The following is an 18,304-nucleotide window of genomic DNA, read 5'->3' as shown; positions in this document are numbered from 1 at the left end:
ATTCAAAATGGAAGATACAAATCATTAAATCACAATACAAAAGACTTGTTTTTGGATTTCATGGCAGCAACAATGTTTTTATACCCAGAGGGAAAGCAACACATACTGTGCAGCTCTGACCTAATGAGGCCATCCCAAACATCTCTCCAAACAAGACGGCTCAACACAGTGCCATCTCTTTGAATTTCACTCACAGCATACGTAGGAGCATTGATATGACCACAGGAGGATTTCTGTTTTTGTGCTGACTTCATCATTGAGACTAAACACTGTTGAACTCCAAAGTTAGATCAAGTTTTTGACTTGAGGGCCCTGATGACATTCCAGACTCCATTAAGAGGTGGTCTGCCGGAGGAGTAGATGACATAATAAATATATATGAATATATATATATTAATATATATAATATATAAGTAGCATGTCTGCCTCACAGTTAGGAGGGTGCCGGTTCGATTCCACCTCCGACCCTCCCTGTGTGGAGTTTGCATGTTCTCCCCATGCCTGCGTGGGTTTTCACCGGGCACTCCGGTTTCCTCCCACATCCCCAAAACATGCTTGGTAGGCCAATTGAGCACTCCAAATTGTGAGTGGGAGTGCTGATGGTTGTTGGTCTCTGTGTGCCCTGCGATCGGCTGGCAACCGGTCCAGGGTTTCCCTCGCCTGATGACTGCTGGGATAGGCTCCAGCACCCCGTGGGGGACAAGCGGTATATAAAATGGATGGATGGAAAATGGATGGATATATAAGTATAGTGGCTTTGTCACTTTGCCGTATGTTTTATGTTGTACTCACTTTTGTTGCCAACCTATGATGATAAATGTACAACTATTATAACCCTCGTATGTATTAGTCATATAATCATTCCATTCTATTCTACAGTCGATGTGCCAGTATGATTTTTACTGATAAAAAAAGAAGGTGGGGGGGATAGCATGAACTCATGCCATGATTGTACTGCTATTACACGTTGTGTCGTGTGCGTGAAGCGTATGTGATGAATGAATATTGCCTGTGTAAAATTGAAAAGTGACAGACGTTCAGTCTCTGGGGTTTCATCGAGTGTTACAAGAGACACAGCCGAGACCCAAGTCGCGTGCAGCAAGTTTTCAAATTTAGAATGGGGCAAAACTGTTAGGCCGCCGCTGGATTTCTTGCTTGAGAAACTGTCATGCAGTAAAAGTAATAAAGTGAGACGTTGAAGTGAGCATAAAGGGACTTTGCCTTACAACGTGAAGATCATCAATACATTACTGACATCTCTAACTGTACCGTATGTTTAAAATTCAATCAAAGTGTTGGTTAGACACCTTGAATAAAAACAAATCAAACTAATTGACACCCTGTATAAAAAAACAAAAGCAAATCAAACAATTGACAAGTTGCAACGGTGCCATGTTTTCATGGTGTGTTCAAAGACTGTCAAAAGTTGAGGACAATAAATTGTGAGCGCGCTGATGATGAAACGGTGGTGTAACCCTCCCTAACTTGTCATACATGCGCTTGGCATGCAAGCATCCACTCTTCTGACTTCTCCTGCCATCTTACACAACCAATAAAACCTGTGTCTTGCTTATCTCGGGCCATGGTTTAAAGGATTGCTGAAATGTATCAGCAGAAAAAAATAGTTGCTTCTGCATCCTGGAACAAAGCACAAAATGACAAGTCTTGTTTTTTTTTTTTGTCTTTAAGATGCTTAAGTGCTGCCATGAACTGCACCCTACTTTTCTCTCAAGACGTTAAACAAAACGCAACAACGTGCAAACAGGAAGCTCTCAGTGGACCAATTAATGCAGACAAGCAAGGCAGCGGGCGATATCCTAGGAGATTCGGATCTACTATAGCCATCTAAATCTAGTCTTCATTACGACGCATTTATCTCCATTGCATCAGGTTTCTACAAATCTCACACTTGATACTACATAGTGGACATAACAGCAGCTCATCTCAAATAAAGTTGGACTTGACTAGAGATTAACATAGACATTGAGGATTGAGTTTTTAGACACTTTGTCTATGATGGCATTTAACACGACTGTTTATGAATAATTGAATGTCTAAAACATGGTGTGGTAATTCGTCAAAGAAAATCTTTATTCAGAGTCTCCCAATTCCATCTGTATTCAGAAAGCATGCTTTTTTTCTGTCAAGCCACAGTGGATCATGTGACTTTGTGCAATCAACTCAAGTGAGACAACTCAATTTGCTTAACAGTAATCAATACTCAGACATGCCAGAGTAACTACCAGCTAAATGTGTCAGCCTGTCAACGTGGCCACTATGCAAATTGCTGCAAAGATGGGAGGGAAAGGCCTATTGGTTTTGGCAAAATGATAATTACACAGAGATGCAACTCAGCAAATGAGATGGTTGGGAGGGGAGGAGCGGAAACAGAGGTGAGGTGGATGACAAACACCATGAAGAGAGAGGAATGCAAATCCCATGGCAACAGCGACCGAAAAACAAGTCTAAAATAGGGGCAGTGTCCACTATTACTATAGCAACAGAAGAAATGGGATCTGCTGAGTGGGGGGGGGGAACAAAACAAATAGTCCTCACATAACTCTTGTGAATGACTTTCACCTTATGTCTAATTATACATCAGCCTTTTGAATGAAGACTTTCAAGATGCTTTTGATGTTATGACTATGATGTCAACTGATATTCTTGCTGTGATAATTAGTGACAGTGTTATTCATTTTGCTCAGTCGGCCTATACTCAGTGTTATTTTAGGTAAACATCAACAAGTGAAAGCTTTCGGCGGATTAAACATCTCAACCGCCGATTTGTTTACGCGAGCCATGTGCACCCGCTGCACCCAGAAAGATAAAGAAAACAGCACGGTCCTTCTCCTTGCCTACCAGCGACCAATCATAATTCACTCATGCACCCATCTAACCAATCACGGTACGGTAGCTTAGCCACGCGCGGCCAATAGGCGTTGAGCACAGACCACTGATGCAAGCGAGATGCAACAGCTATCCCACTTCTTACCCGACATGTAGAAGTTTGAAACGATGATGGCTACTTTCAAACAATAACATCAAGCGGTAATAAGTAATATGTGGTTTTGGATCAAGCAAGTGGTTGTGTTCTCGCGAGGTTTGTTTCCCGGAAGTCGAGATGAACCTGACGACAACACGCACAGCAACATCATCCGTGGTAATAATAATAATAATAATAAAAATAATTAAAATCAATAAATAATAATAATAATAATAATAATAATAATAATAACCCTGCCTTCCAATGATAACGTGAGTGCTGCCATGTACATTTGCCCTACTTCAACACTAAAATGACGTCTCTCTCCGTCGTGCATAATTTACTGACGTACTAAATGTGGCTGAATATCTTTGCAAATGACTATCATGCAAGTGTTTTTTTTTGTTTTTGCCTAAAGCCGTACGTAATTGGACGGTTGCGTTTGTATGAAACGCGGCTGAGGCGGAAGGATACGCAGCCTGGTAGCGGTGACGTCATTGGTTGCTTGGTGAAAGGACCCTGATGGTTTTACACCAAGATGCTGTCGCTCAGTTTACAACGAGATCGCCACGCTGCAACAACCACTCCACGTCCTTGTCTGCGCCGAGCTGACAGAATGGCTTTTTGAATTTTACAAGAAGTTGTAACCACGAAGACGCCGTGCTTTGCTTTGGCAACGCACCCCCAAGCTCTCTATACTATTTCTCAGCAAGAATGGAGTAAGTAACGCTCACTTTGCCTGCTTTGTTATTCTGTAACTTTTTAATGCTACGCTCCTGTCTCACACACGTCTATTCACTTTGCTTTTTATATAGTTTCCATTGCTTTTAAATTCAGTTCCTGCTTGGGCTTTTTTTTTTTTGACAACACCATAAAGTACATGTTTTCAATGTAATATACTAGAAGTACATAACTAAACATGGCAACATTGTATAAATGTGCTCCTTATTTTTACTTTCATTTTTCTTAGTTCTAGCCAATATGGTGTCACGTGCATGTCATTTAAACAACTGAAATTGTGAAGTGATTCATTTGAAATAACTCACAAGCAGCTTTAATCCAATTTAAAGATCATCTCATTCTTTGTGTGTGTCGCTCACTCACAAGGAGCCCCCTTGGCAACCATTAGGCCCTTGACTCACAGTTCCCAAGTGGCTCTAGGATGTCATGTGTCAAGTGCATGTAGTTAAAGAAGCCTGTGGGACAGAGCTCTTGGCTGTTGTCAAATGTTTATGATTTGTCACCCCCATCCACTTGCATGGTGCGTTTTGCATTTGCGCCAGTCTCTCAACCCTTTTTTTTCGGTCCTTCGCTCTCTAGGTTTCACCATGCCCACCCAGCCCTGCTCTCCGTGGCTCAGCTATCAGACCCCACCTGTGCCCAGCACATGCTCGGACTTGGCCTGAACCCAAGTGCCGACGGACAGAATGACGATGGCGACGCCGCCTCCTGTTTGGAAGACGCTTCGTGCGTGCCCGGCAGACCCCCTCGCTCTCTTTCACCCACAGGCTAACCCCAGCCAATCACAGGGGTGCAGGGGGGAGGTGTCAGAGGGGAGTCAGCACTTAATTGGTGAGTTGCACTAGGTGGGCTTTTTTATATTATGCCACATCTCAGGTGGGCTCGGCACTGCAGCACACCCTTCCTTGCCAGACGGTAACGTGGCTCAAGTAGATCAAGATTTCCTTTGAGCGTAATTTGAGGTATTTTTATGCAATATTTGCATTGCTATATATTTGTGGCATTTCTCAACAGGTGATGTTCTCACCGACTGGATGACGGAAGAAGTGGACTTCTCCTCGTACCTCCCGAACCCTCCCTCCCCTCCTTCCTCCACAAACGCCTCCCTTCCCCCGTCACCCCTTCGCAATGACATCCAGGTGCCGTCCGACTTAGAGGTCATGACCTCTCTGCTGCAAGAGGAACTAGCCCAACTGGAAGACTACTTCCTGTCCGAGCCATTGCCGGAGAAAGGTCTCAGGCTGGGGAAATGCGACCGGAGTCCGCTGATGACGGGCCCTCAACCGTTCAGTCAGCTGCCCTATGCGTCGTACTCCGCACCCAACTCATCGGAAACCAGCCCGTTCCTTCTAAGCCTGGCAAACGGAGAACTGGACATGCTCGGCGTATGCGGGGGGCCGGTAGGGCGGTCCAAAATTCCCAGGCACACGCCGTATAGCTGCGTTCGCCCCAGCCCATGCGTTAGAAAAAGAATCCCAGACAGCGTGAGATTAAGCGAAAGTTACGACAACAGTTCAAGCTCCAAAGGAATCGACTCAGGTAACCCGTCACTCAGTTACTGCTGCGTGGAAGAGGAGCAGTTAGTGGGGAAAGGCTACTGCCTGGGCAGTGCCGTCGAGCTCCGAAAATGTGCCATTTTAGCAAAAGAAGAAAAAAACTGCTGCTTCAGTCACAACGCTCTTGGCAACGCAAAGCTCGGTGGTGGATTCCATTTCGGCGCCTCACTTGACGACTCGTCAAAGAAAGAAGATTTGTTGATGTACAGCATGAGGGAGGTGAGCGCCGGCACCGCTGACAGCGGCGTGGCTAACAGCGAGGTGCTGAACAGCATCAAGGCTGGTGTGGAGGTGACAAAAGCCACAGTTTCCTGGAAAGCCCAGAGCGGTGAAAGTTGTTATCTTTCAACAACACCCCAGTCTGAGACCTATCATAGCTTCTTCACCGAGCAGGTCAAAGCGGAGAATCTGCAGATAGGGCAGCATGACTTGCACTGCAATTTCCTGGAGGATCCGAGTCCAGAGTGTCTTTTGATGGCAAGGGACAGTCCAAACTTGGAATCCTGCAGATTGAAAGAAGACCACTGTGCTGTGAAATACGAATTTGACGTGGTTCCCTCAGAAGTCGGAGGAGAGCGTAAACAGAAGAAGAAGGATCAGAACAAAACGGCCGCTCATAGGTAAACTACAGGTTCACAATTTGCATGATGAAAGTCTTCATGTAATCTTTCATTTGTAGGTATCGGCAAAGAAAAAGGGCAGAGTTAGATTCTTTGGAAGAGCAGCTGCACTGCCTAGAAGGGAGGAACCGTGAGCTGCGCGACAAGGCAGAGTCCGTCGAGCGTGAAATCCAGTACGTCAAAGACCTCCTGATCGAAGTTTACAAAGCCAGAAGCCAAAGGCTAAAGCAGGACACAACAGGATAACCCCAAAGTCCCGCCAAGAAATCAAAACAGGGAAGTTTTCATGTCATTTTGATTGTCCAGATTTGAATGTCACTTTGTTTTGAATCCATCATGCATGAAGCGATGAAGACATTGCTTTCACACTCCCTTTCTTGAGGCAGGCAATGCTGGAATGACAATCATTGTGTCAATCTCAAATAGAATAGGGTTACTAAAAAAAAAATCATTACGCGGGTTAAGATTTTACTAGCCTTACATTGGAATTGATGTCAACAGTAAATCTTTTTTTCCCTGTTTGTTTTTTCAAACATTTTTTTGGTAGAAAAATGGAATGTTGTCAATTAAATGTAGAACTTGATTATTTCATTTCAAACTTAAAAACATTTCTACTGCTCTTTTTTAAATCATATTTGACTTCTTACCAACATTTGAAACTAGAAAAAATGTGTCTCGGAAATTAATTGACCCGAATGACCCACATAAGATTAACAAAAATGTAGCATACTTTTTTAATGTTCAACGTTAATGAATAGTCCATTTTATTTGATTGTAAATATAGCTTTTAAAATTTCGAGTGCATTAATTGACTTCAGCTTCGATGCAGGCTGAAGCGCTACTGAATAATGCTTTAATGCTTTGAGCAGGTCGTTTTGGTCACACTTAATATTTAAATTTTGTGAAGATATTTTTATATATTTGGCTATCTTTTCCCCTCAATTGTACACAAATTATACAATATAATATTACAGCTCAAGATATACAATTTGTGATTGAGTAAACCATGGGTAGGTCAAGTTTGTTGCAGCAGGGAAACATAGAAAACCTGCAGGACACCAGCCATTGAGGACCGTAGTTGCCTACCCATGCGAGTAAACCATATTGCCCTTCCTAAATTGCAGAAATATATTCATGCGTCTTCCATGTGACTTTAAAAATATTCCTCTTAGCATTTTTTTCTAGTTAGTCTAGTTAGAAATGAGAACTTTGCTTTTGTTGCGTGACCTCATGAAAGAAAAAAAAAATGTCGATTTTGAGATGAATCAGGATTCTTATTAATGCAATATGGTTCGTGAGCCTCAGGCTAAATGCACTACTAATCTGTACATATGTTGAGCAGACAGCGTGTAATGGTCGTCGCTTTGTAGCAAATTAACTGAGAAAAGCCTCATTAGATGATTTGGTAACGATGCGCTTGACTTTGATTTTCAATCTTCCACTGCTGTCAGAATTCCTAGAATCCTACTACACATATTTTTCCTATGCATTTATTTGAAGACAATCTTGAATATAAGATCTGATATGATTTATTAAATTTACAACACAAAAAAAATCCCATGTATTTTCCTCCTTCCAATCAAGTCAAGTTGCTGTTAACGTAGAGCGACACTGTTAAAAGTCATGGGATACCATTTTAGATCAAATATGTTCTTATTTAAATTCAATTTATGATCAAATCAGTGTATTCGTCTATCGTTTACTTTTTATGTTAGAAATAAAAGTGTGGCATTCTAAGTCTTGTGTGTTTGTGTGTTATTGGGCTACTGTGCCTTTGTTTACTTAATATGTACCACTAGAGGGCAGCACTGGTAAAGGTGTTCGAGTCAGAACAAGCTATGTACGTATATATATATATATATATGAAGTGTACCTGATATTCAACCATTCGGAGGCTGTATTAACCAGCAATTCTAAAGCAACATTTTAGCAGTAAATTGACAAAATATTCAATGGGAATGGTGTAATGTCAATTAATTGATGTATAGCCTGTAATTCTTTTAAAGTGAGAGGTTTTCCGTTTAACTTTCTCTCACTTTATGGTTGAAATTGGTTTGTTTGTTGTCCTTTTGAATAATGTTCTTCTTAATGTATTTATTCACAGTCCTCTATATGGAGAGCAATACATAAGTCCTCTATTTATTTCGCCAGAGATGCCAGATGACCGAGCATGTGACAGGACGTGAAGGCATCATCGTACCCTTCTTGCGGGCTGTTCTTGTCACAGAGCGCCACGCTTGAGAAGTTGAAACCAGTCAGGGGAGGATACTGTGGACGTCACAGTAGACTTTAAAACAACAAAGCTTAGCCCAGTCTACCTTGTCCGAATCCTTTAAAGGCCTTCATTCGCTGTCATTCACGTGTATGCTCGAGTGCATATGTGCCTGAGAGCCTCTTTGATCGTGACATGGCAGAGGCTCCACCGCTTCAAGTAGACCCGGACTTTGAGCCTCTCACGCGGCCGCGCTCTTGCACCTGGCCGCTGCCGGAACTCGTCGACCCGGCCAGCTCCACCACATCTTCCCCGGCCCCGTCTGTGCAGCACGAGCCGCCTGTAAACGGCGAGTTCCCCCGCAACCTGTGCTTGTTGGAGGAGGACTATGAGGAGGACAGGGAGCACGACTTGCATGTGCCCCACTCTGCACGGGTGCACCTCCACCAGCACCTGCCGCAGCCGCCCCCCCTGCTTGCGTCTCAGCAACAGGTGGTTCCTCATGGCGCAGCGCCCTTGGGTGGCTCCAGCCAGAGGAAGAGCAGCTCGTCCCGTCGCAACGCTTGGGGGAATATGTCATACGCCGACCTCATCACCAGGGCCATCGAGAGCTCACCCGAGAAGAGACTGACCCTGTCTCAGATTTACGACTGGATGGTGAAGAGCGTCCCTTACTTCAAGGATAAAGGAGACAGCAACAGCTCTGCGGGGTGGAAGGTGAGTGGCTGCAAGCAGGGAACAAGTGATGATGATGATGATGATGATGATTTATTTATTTAGTTATTTATTTACTTTTAAAAAAACATTTTTATCTGTTCGTTATTTGAGGCGGTGCATCAAAACTCACGAGCCTATAGTTTTACAAACATTTCCTAAAGGCAAACCACTAAGAGGCACCAGCGGCTAAATCATTATTAAAGCACTTTGGAAGATAAATGAATGAATGTACTGTTTCTTATCATTATCAATTAATGATATCATCTAATCAAACGTGCTGATTATGTTCATGATTTATTCATAATGTTCAACAATGATTGTCAGTATGCACGTCTTTATTTCTATACATTTGTTTCCATTTTCTAATGATCACATCTCTTGGATATCACAATGTCTCAAGATATTTTTAGAACAGGCCTGCTGACTACTCTAGTGACACTTGGGGTCTACCTGTTGCACGTAGCCACCTTGTTGGTGATCTTTGCTCTAAATTGTCCTTTGTTGCCCCAAACTCACGGTTAGCATGGGAGATGCTCACAATAAGGGCACACACAATAAAAAAAGGTATCTATTATACAGAGTACTGTCCAACTGGTTAGCACATCTGGCTCGCAGTTTTCAGGTTGCCTGTAAAGCAATTAAATTCAGCATGCTAATGGAGGTGTACAAAAAGCATCAATTTAACTGGACAAAGACAGTTCCATTAGTTCCTCAGAGACATTCAGTGGAGCCTCATGTTACTATAGTGACTGCTTCCATCAAGATGACCACATGATAAGAACATCTTAAATATACATGTTGGACTTTTTGTCTGATGTTATGCTCATGTTTTTCAGTGAATGAAATTGTTGAACACTGAAAACTTTGAGGATTTGTTACTGCAGTATACCACAGACCCAATTCATTGCGTCAACTCTTTGTGGATGTCATGGTCTCAGATTCTCATCTGAAAGTGTACAGCCTAAGATAATATCTGGGCCAAAGATTGGGTGAACATGCAAAATGTGCGAATGAAAATGCCCCACAGTAAGAGAAAACCCACCATCGACCTTTTATATTTCAATCCAGTCTCACTTCCTGGAGCCTGTCCATGTCAGGAAATTCCTTTGCTATCAAATATAGTTTCCATTGTTAACCTCTTTTAAAAAAAAAAAAAAAAATCATCATAGTTTTTTGGGGCAAACATTTGAGACTAAATACTATTGCAATATTAAGTCAAAATACAGACATCACGTCCTTAGAGTTAATAAAACAGGAGTTGACACCAAAAGTTCAGTGAGTGTTTGGTGAGTCGAGTGTCGGAGGGGAAAGGGGCTGGGAGAGGGGGATGCCGGGAAGAACGTCAAACATCCTCCATTCCTGAGCTCTGTGCTCACATCCTTGTGACTCTGTCTTCTAGAGTTTCCTTAGCGGATGCTACAGCTCAGAGAGAAAGAGAGGGATGCTCTTAATTGCATCACTTCCTTCTCTGACCCGCTCTTTTTTCTTTTTTTTTTTTACCCAATTTAGGACAAACACTTTAGACCACAGAGTTTAAAGCATGACAACCACATGACCCCCCCCCCCATACCTGCTGCACCTTTAAATGTATATCGGCTTTAAGATTTTACAGTTCACCCACAAATGTAAAAACATATATAGCTTATTGGTCTCATCAAATAGCACCTTCTGATTATTGCCAAAACGTTCATGACATTCTTTTGAGACTTTAAGAAGATTAACTGCAGAAAGTCCTGCCGCAAATACAAGCTTTAGTTTAATATGACATGTCAAAAATAGCAACTAGTATTATTGTAAAAACTTGACATTTGCAATTTGGGCAAGTTGTTTTTAATATGTTTTTGAATTCCAAATGCAAACAATGTGAATCTGTTGTTTTGAATGTCCCAAATGGAAATGAATGGGTAATTATTGGTGAAAAATATTGAAAAATAAAATCCGCAAGGGGCGAATATGTTATTGGAATAATGTGAATGGGATGGATTATGTGGAGGTAGTTGCATGTCAAAAAAATGGGCCAAGAAAATAGGAATAATCTAGTATGATTACCTGACTAATGTCATCTCCATCAAAGAAAACTAGCTACATTATTAATTTCAAGTCAACAGCTCTCCACTTAACCACTCTATTGTTGGCTCACTCGCTGGGCCTTGGAACTGCTGTTAATGGTTATTTTTACACTTTCCTGTTAAAAAAAAAAAAACCACGGCGGTCCCCCCTACAATGAACTATGACGCATTTCCTGGCCAGTGGATGGAAAACAGTGCCATGTTTTAACATCCCCGCCCGGCAAAACACGAGGCTCCGGTTTGGAAAAATGAGGAGGAGGAACTGTACATGTTTTGTGAATTTCATTTGACTCTGAGCCATTTTATTCCATTTAAACATTTCTAACTGTTATGCTTTCCGATATTTATTTTGATTTAAGTAGCCACATGCTTGTGCATCCCTCGGAGTAATGACAGATAGAGTGCAGGCAGCCACTTCCTAGTAGGTGGAGGGCGTTGAGTTTGTTTCTACAGCTCCGCCTATAAGCGACCTGAGGTGGGTGGAGAGAAGGGCCAGGGCAATGCCGCTGCTTCTGAAGTGCTACTTTCTCCAACTGTAGCGCTATCTCAAGATGTCTTTTCTATACCAGAGAAGGCCCCTCGCTTGGGGCAGGAGGGGCAGTGGTACCCCCTTGGGATGTCCCCAGATCAGAGAATAGCTGTGTGCTACCCAGCCTAACCACAGTGTCACTACAGCTATTGTTTCCTCAAATCAGGGGGCGGGAAGCCCCCTGAGTTTCGCTGGCATAGCGTTTATCCATCCATCCATCCATCCATCCATCCATCCATCCATCCATCCATCCATCCATCCATCCATTTTGTATACTCCTCATTAGTTGTGGCTGAGTCGGTGCCTATCTTAGTCGACGTTTGATGATGGTTGCCAGCCAAATCCAGGGCACTTCTAAACTAACACAAATAGTTGTCTCCAATCAAACTAACCAAACCAGCGCAAATAAAATAGTCCAAACAAATGCAGAGGTTCATTGATGATGAGAAAGTGACCTGACCTCAAACAAGTGAACCCATTAACCAAAACCAGTTTCAATCGGTTGTCAATAGGACAAATGTTCTCCCTGTTTATATTTTCACGACCAAAAATAAGAAGTTGTTGCATTTTGAGCGACTTTGATTTTTTTTTTTTTATCGTGCGAACAGAAACCAAAGCATGGCATACGCTTAGTTCTTAGTCCCTTAATTTCTGTGCAAGTCGTGCGAACTGACATCTTCTTGTGGCATGTGTGGGCAACAGTGGAACTCCTGGCACTTTTTAAATAGATTTTCAAAGCTCGTTGTGACATCTCGGCTGGTAAAAATACCACGATATAAAAACAGACTAGGAGGGTCTGTAATGTTAAAGTTTTTCAAGTTTCTTGTAAAATATACATCGTAAACATTGTGCAACTGAATTGCAACCTCTTTGGCATAATTTTCTCTAGATCTTATTTGCACATTCGGAAGTCATCTAAAGATCATTTTACAGGGGAAAAAAAAAAAAAAAACCATCTTCTTTTACCTCAGTTCAAATATTTTTCTGTGTTCATGATGATTCTATCTATACGACACATTTTTGGCCTCGGACTTTCCGGGACACGGTTCTGATGAGAGATGAGATATAAAGTGGCACATTGAGTAAATGTCAGCCAATTGTCTTGGAACTCACAAGGTTAAAAGAGGAGAGGCCCGCCTGGGAACTTAAGAGGCCCGCTGAGAGTTTAAAGTAACCCCATGAAGAAAGGGAGGCTCAGGGCAGGGGCCTTTTTTTTTCTTTTCTAAGAATGATTCTGGCTTGAGGGAACCACTCAGCTGACTCAGAGGCCTGCATACAGTCTGCTGTCTACCCATGTGTGCGTCTGTGGAATCCTTGGCATGTGTGCTACCGCATTGTCCGCCAGCCTGCACTGAACAATAATATCCCCTCCCACCTCGCATCTTATATTCACATAAAGAACTTTGCTTAAAACCATTATGCAAAAAAGAAGCCACCACATCAGGTGCTAGTCAAGAGTAAGTGAAATCTAAATGAATGAAGGGGCTGTTTAGAAAAGTTAGGAAGGAACCCAAGCATTTGTTTCTCAGAATTATGAATTCTGCAAAAGCTTTTGAACCCAGTGTCAACACTTGGTGTGCTTTTTGACTTGATTACTCCTTTTTATGATCAACTTTTTACTCTGTCGCCATGTAAATGTACTTTGCCTCAATTGTCCCACTTGTTATTTCACCTCTTTTGCTTCTTCTTCTTCTTAGTATCACTTTGATGTGGTCGCCCTGGAGCATAATGCTTTATGTCAATGCTTTGTGTATGCACGCGGTCCTTAACAGATGAGATGTTCTTTATTTTCATCTGCAGGGTGCATTCTTTGAATCAATAAATAAATAGATACATGGATGAAATAAATCATTCAGCATCTATCTTTTTTTTTTTTTTTAATCCATAATAAAATTGCAGGTCAGCGAAAGTCTATCACAGTTGTATTTACGCAAGAGGGCCACTCAAGATTGGTCACAAGGGCAAGAATGAAAATAATAATTACGGCCATCTGTAATTGGGTCTCTCTCTATGTGCAGCACCTGTACAGACTGCACGTGGGTCCAATTTCACTCTGGCTGCACCTGACCCCGCAGACCAGGCCCTGTTTGTTTGTTCATCCTGTAACCGTTACTCCAAGCTTCATGCTTGACTGCACAAGGAGCAGCAGCTGCATCAATGAGATTGTTTTCACGTCCAGTGGGAGGGACCTGAAGCTTTTTTTGGATCTATATTAACGCACTAACAAATACATTTCAAAACAGCTGTTTTGTGCTTGGTGGAAGTAATAACAAAGTGAGGTGTTTTTTGTTTTTTACACAGCAATAGTATTATATGACTACTACTAATATATGGGTCACGGCTCAAATTGCTCAGTAGGGCTTGTCACTCAACATTTCTCACTTTCAAGCCTCCCTAATCTGGCCCTGGGAATTTACCTTGGTGCCTATAAAGAGGTCAAATCAAGTTAATCAATTTATGAATGGCTCACATTCAGATGACGGTATTTAAATGCATGGCTTCAAGGTGTGGTCCGTAGCTGAGTGATTTTAAAAAGACGAGCTGTGACAATGAAACATCCAGGCCACCTTAGGTTGGGCTTTTAGCGGGCTAATGTGTGTGACAGGGGCACCTCCTGAATTAGCGAGGCTGGGCTTGCCTTTTGTTCTCTCTGGGTTGAGGTGAGGTCTGTCTCAGACGAGGATTATCCCAGATTGAGGAGGGAATGCTTCTTCCCAAGGACCAGTCATGCATTTGTGATCTTTTGTTCCAACTAATCAGAGGGTGCGACTATTTGCATATTGCCAGTGATCTTGGCTGAGCTTCTACTTGTTGCTTGCTTTTAGTTTCAGGTTTGTGAGTGAGGCCACGCCACTCAGCTTTAATGGTTTATTTCCTGTTTGCACCCATATTGAGCGAGGAAAAAAATCTTAATCCAAATAAACACAGACAGATTGAATCTTGTTTTCATGCCAGCTCACTCTCTCCATTCCACATTTGCAGGATGTCCTTCACCGGACGACTTTTTACACAAAAGTCGGGCCGAGAAGGGAAGTTGAGTCAGAAAGTAGTAGGTAACATCTGAGCCTGCCTCCGACCTGTTTGCATGTCTCCGGCAGCGAGGGCCGAGGAGCCTTGTGTGAACTCATTGACCCAGGCCACATAGCAACAACATCTCACCCCCGCACCCTCCTCCCCTCTCATCATGCAAACCCTGTAACCTCCACCCTGCTCTCATTTTTCCGCTAAAATGTTCTCTCATCCTGGCAGGAAAGTAGCTGTAGCTAAGTGTTGAGTGGCGGCAATTATCCAAATTAATAGACCGAGTAGTTGTACGGTAGATGCAGACATTTTTAACACAAAGACGTCCACTTCAAACTGACTAATAAAGCATTAAGCCACTTTAATGTAGTTATTCAAAAAACAAATCAATAAAATACAGAGTCCGGCTATTGTTTTGATTGTACGTATCATAACATCCTTGCTTGTTCAGCCCTGATGAATTCTGTGGTTGAGGACATCTGGCACCACCATAACTGTAATAAGCTGCTTTAGTCTCATTGTGGCCACGTAGGGGAACTTCCCCACTCGTCTGTTTCGTTCAGCAGACGCGTATTGTCGTATTTATGTCCCGAGAGGCCTCGACTATACAATACGTGAGTTGCATGGTAGTGTAAAAACTCCTTTTTTTTTTTTCCCCCCACCCATTTTGAAGATTATGACAGGAGGCGCCGCTGGCTCCCTTTTTAGACCTGTATGGTATCATTAGAGAGAAGTCCAGAAACTATATGAGTCTTTAGGTGTACACAAGGGTAACTAAAAATGGCTACATACAAAAAATGAGCAATTTGGGTGGGAACCAAAAATGATTTGTCTTTCTCTTATTTGCAAGACTCTCTGTGGCGATTTCAACTCATTCCCTTACTGATGTTGACCCGTGAGTAAATGACTCCCACTTTTTTTTTTTTTTTTGGTGCTTTTCCACTTTGGTGGAGTACTTTCTGCCGCCAGCAGATGGGTGGGATTGAGATGTGCTGATAAAACTCCACTGACATCACGGGAAACATATGATCATCACCTCCCGTGAAGAGGGAGGAGAATGGCAACCATAATAAATAACGAGATACTGCAAAGCCCTCAGAGACTGTGTGAATGCTGTTCAGTGTTGCTAAGCCAAATCCCAGAAAAACGAATTATTGAAGGGCTTTACAGCTTGTTAAAACAAATTATGTCGGTGTAAGCAGCGTAGGCACACATGGGAGCTATCACTCAAATGATTCGCCCTCTGACCCTTCCAGAACTCCATCAGACACAACCTTTCACTGCATAGTCGCTTTGTGCGCATTCAGAACGAGGGAACAGGTAAAAGCTCTTGGTGGATGCTGAACCCCGAGGGGGGGAAGAATGGCAAGTCGCCTCGACGCAGAGCCGCCTCCATGGACAACAACAGCAAGTTCGCTAAAAGCCGGGGAAGAGCCACCAAGAAAAAGGTACAGCACCGTTTATGAACCATGTACATACTTTATTTCGCGCTCAAGTAGGTACAATAAGATGTTTTGTATGAAACAAAGCTGGCAAATCCCGGTTCAGAAAGTAAAATCCCTGCCACAGTTTGGGTTAAAAAAAAATCTCCCTGGATCTCAAAAATTGGAGAATCCCTGCCTGATATAAGTTTAAGAATCTCAGATAGAATGTGAATTTGTGAGTTGTTTGTGTCCCTTCATACATCCAGATGGCTCTCCAGGACGGCGGGGCTGAAGCAGGAGCAAGCAGTCCTGGTTCCCAGTACTCCAACTGGCTGGGAAGTCCAAGCTCCCACAGCAACGAGGACTTTGAGTCCTGGGGCTCCTTCAGAACCCGTGCCAGCTCGGACGCCAGCACCCTGAGTGGCCGGCGTTCGCCTTTCCCCTCCGAGCAGGACGACCTCGGGGAAGCCGAGGGTCACCTTATGTACCCCGGGGGGAGTAAGATTGCCCCACCTCTCCCCAGCCTTTCTGAAGTGTCTGGACCCATGGGTGGCTCAGAGATGGTCATGGAGAACTTGACAGATAACATGAACCTGATGTTCCCAAAGAACCCCCAAATGAGTTCTGACTCTAACGTCGCCATGCTTCGGGGTGGTCTTTATAACGCCCCCCGACCGCAACAGGGCTTCCGAAAATGCATGTACCCTCAGGCCAGGATTGATTCCATGTCCCCTGTCGCGCTGAATCCACTGCAAGAGAACAAGCGGGACTATTTGGTTTATGAGAACCAATATATCTGCCCCGCCAACCTCCTTAAAGAGCTGATGTCCTCAGAAGCAGTCACTAGAAGAAACACGATTCCCTTTAAGGATTCACCAATTGGGAGGGGCCGTTGTCCAGTGCCCACCTACGACAACCAGAGCCAATTGGTGGCCCATAACGGCACCAAAATGATCCATCCCGCTTGTCACGTAAATACGCATTCTATTCATAATCAGAGTCCTCCAAACTCACGAGACTTGAATAGCGGCAACTCGATGCCTTTGACCTGTCTGAGCGCTCTCTCAGGGCGCCCTCCTCAAATGACAACCCTGAGGACACACATGCAACTATCTCGCGGGCACCCTGCCTGCGCTCATGATGTCACAGCGCCCTACCGCAGCAGCTACAGGGAGCTTCACCCTAATACTCATTACCAGGAGCACTTGCCCAGCGACTTGGACAATATGTCCATTGAGACGTTTGAATGTGACATGGAGTCTGTCCTCCATGACACCCTCATGGATGGCGGGGGGCTGGACTTTAATTTTGACCCTGCGGCCGGGTCTCAAGTGTTCCCCCAGAGGGTCAAGACAACCTCGCACAGCTGAAGGTCAGGGTAGCTCGCCCAGTCGTCGAAAATGTTTCTCCTCATCCAGAATTGTTACTCTCACTCTGAGACCAAAATATTTGGTGATACTCCTCAAAAGCTAAATTGCATGTCTTCAGTTGCCATTTGATGTCTGCCAATGCAATGTAATACATTTACAGGTAAAACGAGTTTTCCTTTTTTTATTTCATTCAACGTTTTACCAGGTAAGCCAATTGAGGACATTTTTGTCATTTACAATGGCGACATTTGATGACGTTATGACACTTTTATTTTTTTGCTTCATTTGAGCTGTGGGCTGCTGTATGTAGTGTGCGTTGTTGCGCTACACTGCATCATTTTGCGAGGTCTTCCTTTTATCTAATTAAGCTACATGAGACGGTCCAAATCTTACATCCAGCTCTCAGCACATTGTAGTTAGTTCTACGCCTCTGCAAACTACAATCACGATAATAAACATTACATACACAGCACTGCATACCTCTACAAAATGGAGCTTATTATCATCATTGTATTTTTTCATGTGTGATCAGATAGTGAAGGTGGCCAGTCAGTCTATATGTATGTATAAGTTGAAAGTAAATTCATTTTGGCAAAGAAGCTTTTATGATATAGTACGTACACACGTGGGCAACATTTTTGGTCGTCTCAATTAGATTCTTATGAAATTATTCTGTTGGATCACAACTGGAAAGCAATGTTTAGGCTTCATGCATTAATATTAAATATTACTTTTGTAAGTTTGAAATTCTTTCTGATTACGAAAGACTTTTGTTCCATGGCTGTATGTTGTCCATCCAGTCCTATTAACGATTAAAGTGAACAACCATGCATTTGTCGTTTAAAGTGACATATTAAATTGATGTGTAAATATGACCTGACAGGACATAGCTGGACCAAATTTCTCCACACCTTTGTGGGGCTTTCCTTATATTTATGTCAAGACAACAACCTACAGGATTTACAAATACATTTCAGGAAATCTTCTGCCATTGTTTTTTGCTGGAATATGTTTTATGTAAAATTAGATGGGTGCTTCTCATTAGAGTTGCCCAAGCACTGC

General features: G+C 43.0%; 2 protein-coding genes across 2 annotated transcripts in view; both read left to right on the top strand.

The window, feature by feature from the left end:
* The first annotated feature begins 3,415 nt into the window (after nt 1-3,415).
* Nucleotides 3,416-7,774, top strand: atf5a (activating transcription factor 5a). The gene is made up of 4 exons (XM_085935777.1): nt 3,416-3,702; nt 4,304-4,555; nt 4,739-5,900; nt 5,960-7,774. Exons 2-4 carry the CDS (start codon nt 4,411-4,413, stop codon nt 6,144-6,146), a joined length of 1,494 nt encoding a protein of 497 aa, XP_085791903.1. The 5' UTR covers nt 3,416-3,702; nt 4,304-4,410; the 3' UTR covers nt 6,147-7,774.
* A 232-nt stretch (nt 7,775-8,006) lies between these two features.
* LOC147043583 (forkhead box protein O1-A-like) overlaps nt 8,007-18,304 on the top strand; it is a 10,937-nt gene continuing 639 nt past the window's right edge. The window contains exons 1-3 of the mRNA XM_085935776.1: nt 8,007-8,829; nt 15,705-15,896; nt 16,139-18,304. The exon at nt 16,139-18,304 is cut by the window's right edge and continues 639 nt beyond it. Coding sequence (XP_085791902.1) covers nt 8,308-8,829; nt 15,705-15,896; nt 16,139-17,242 — 1,818 coding nt within the window. The 5' untranslated portion in view covers nt 8,007-8,307 and the 3' untranslated portion in view covers nt 17,243-18,304. The remainder of the gene's footprint in view (nt 8,830-15,704; nt 15,897-16,138) is intronic.

The sequence above is a fragment of the Syngnathus leptorhynchus genome, chromosome 17 (genome assembly GCF_054491065.1).
Source record: "Syngnathus leptorhynchus isolate UIUO chromosome 17, UIUO_Slep, whole genome shotgun sequence".
Taxonomy (NCBI): Eukaryota; Metazoa; Chordata; class Actinopteri; order Syngnathiformes; family Syngnathidae; genus Syngnathus; species Syngnathus leptorhynchus.
Note: the sequence above shows the minus strand (reverse complement) of the source record. Positions and strands in the feature narration are given on the sequence as shown.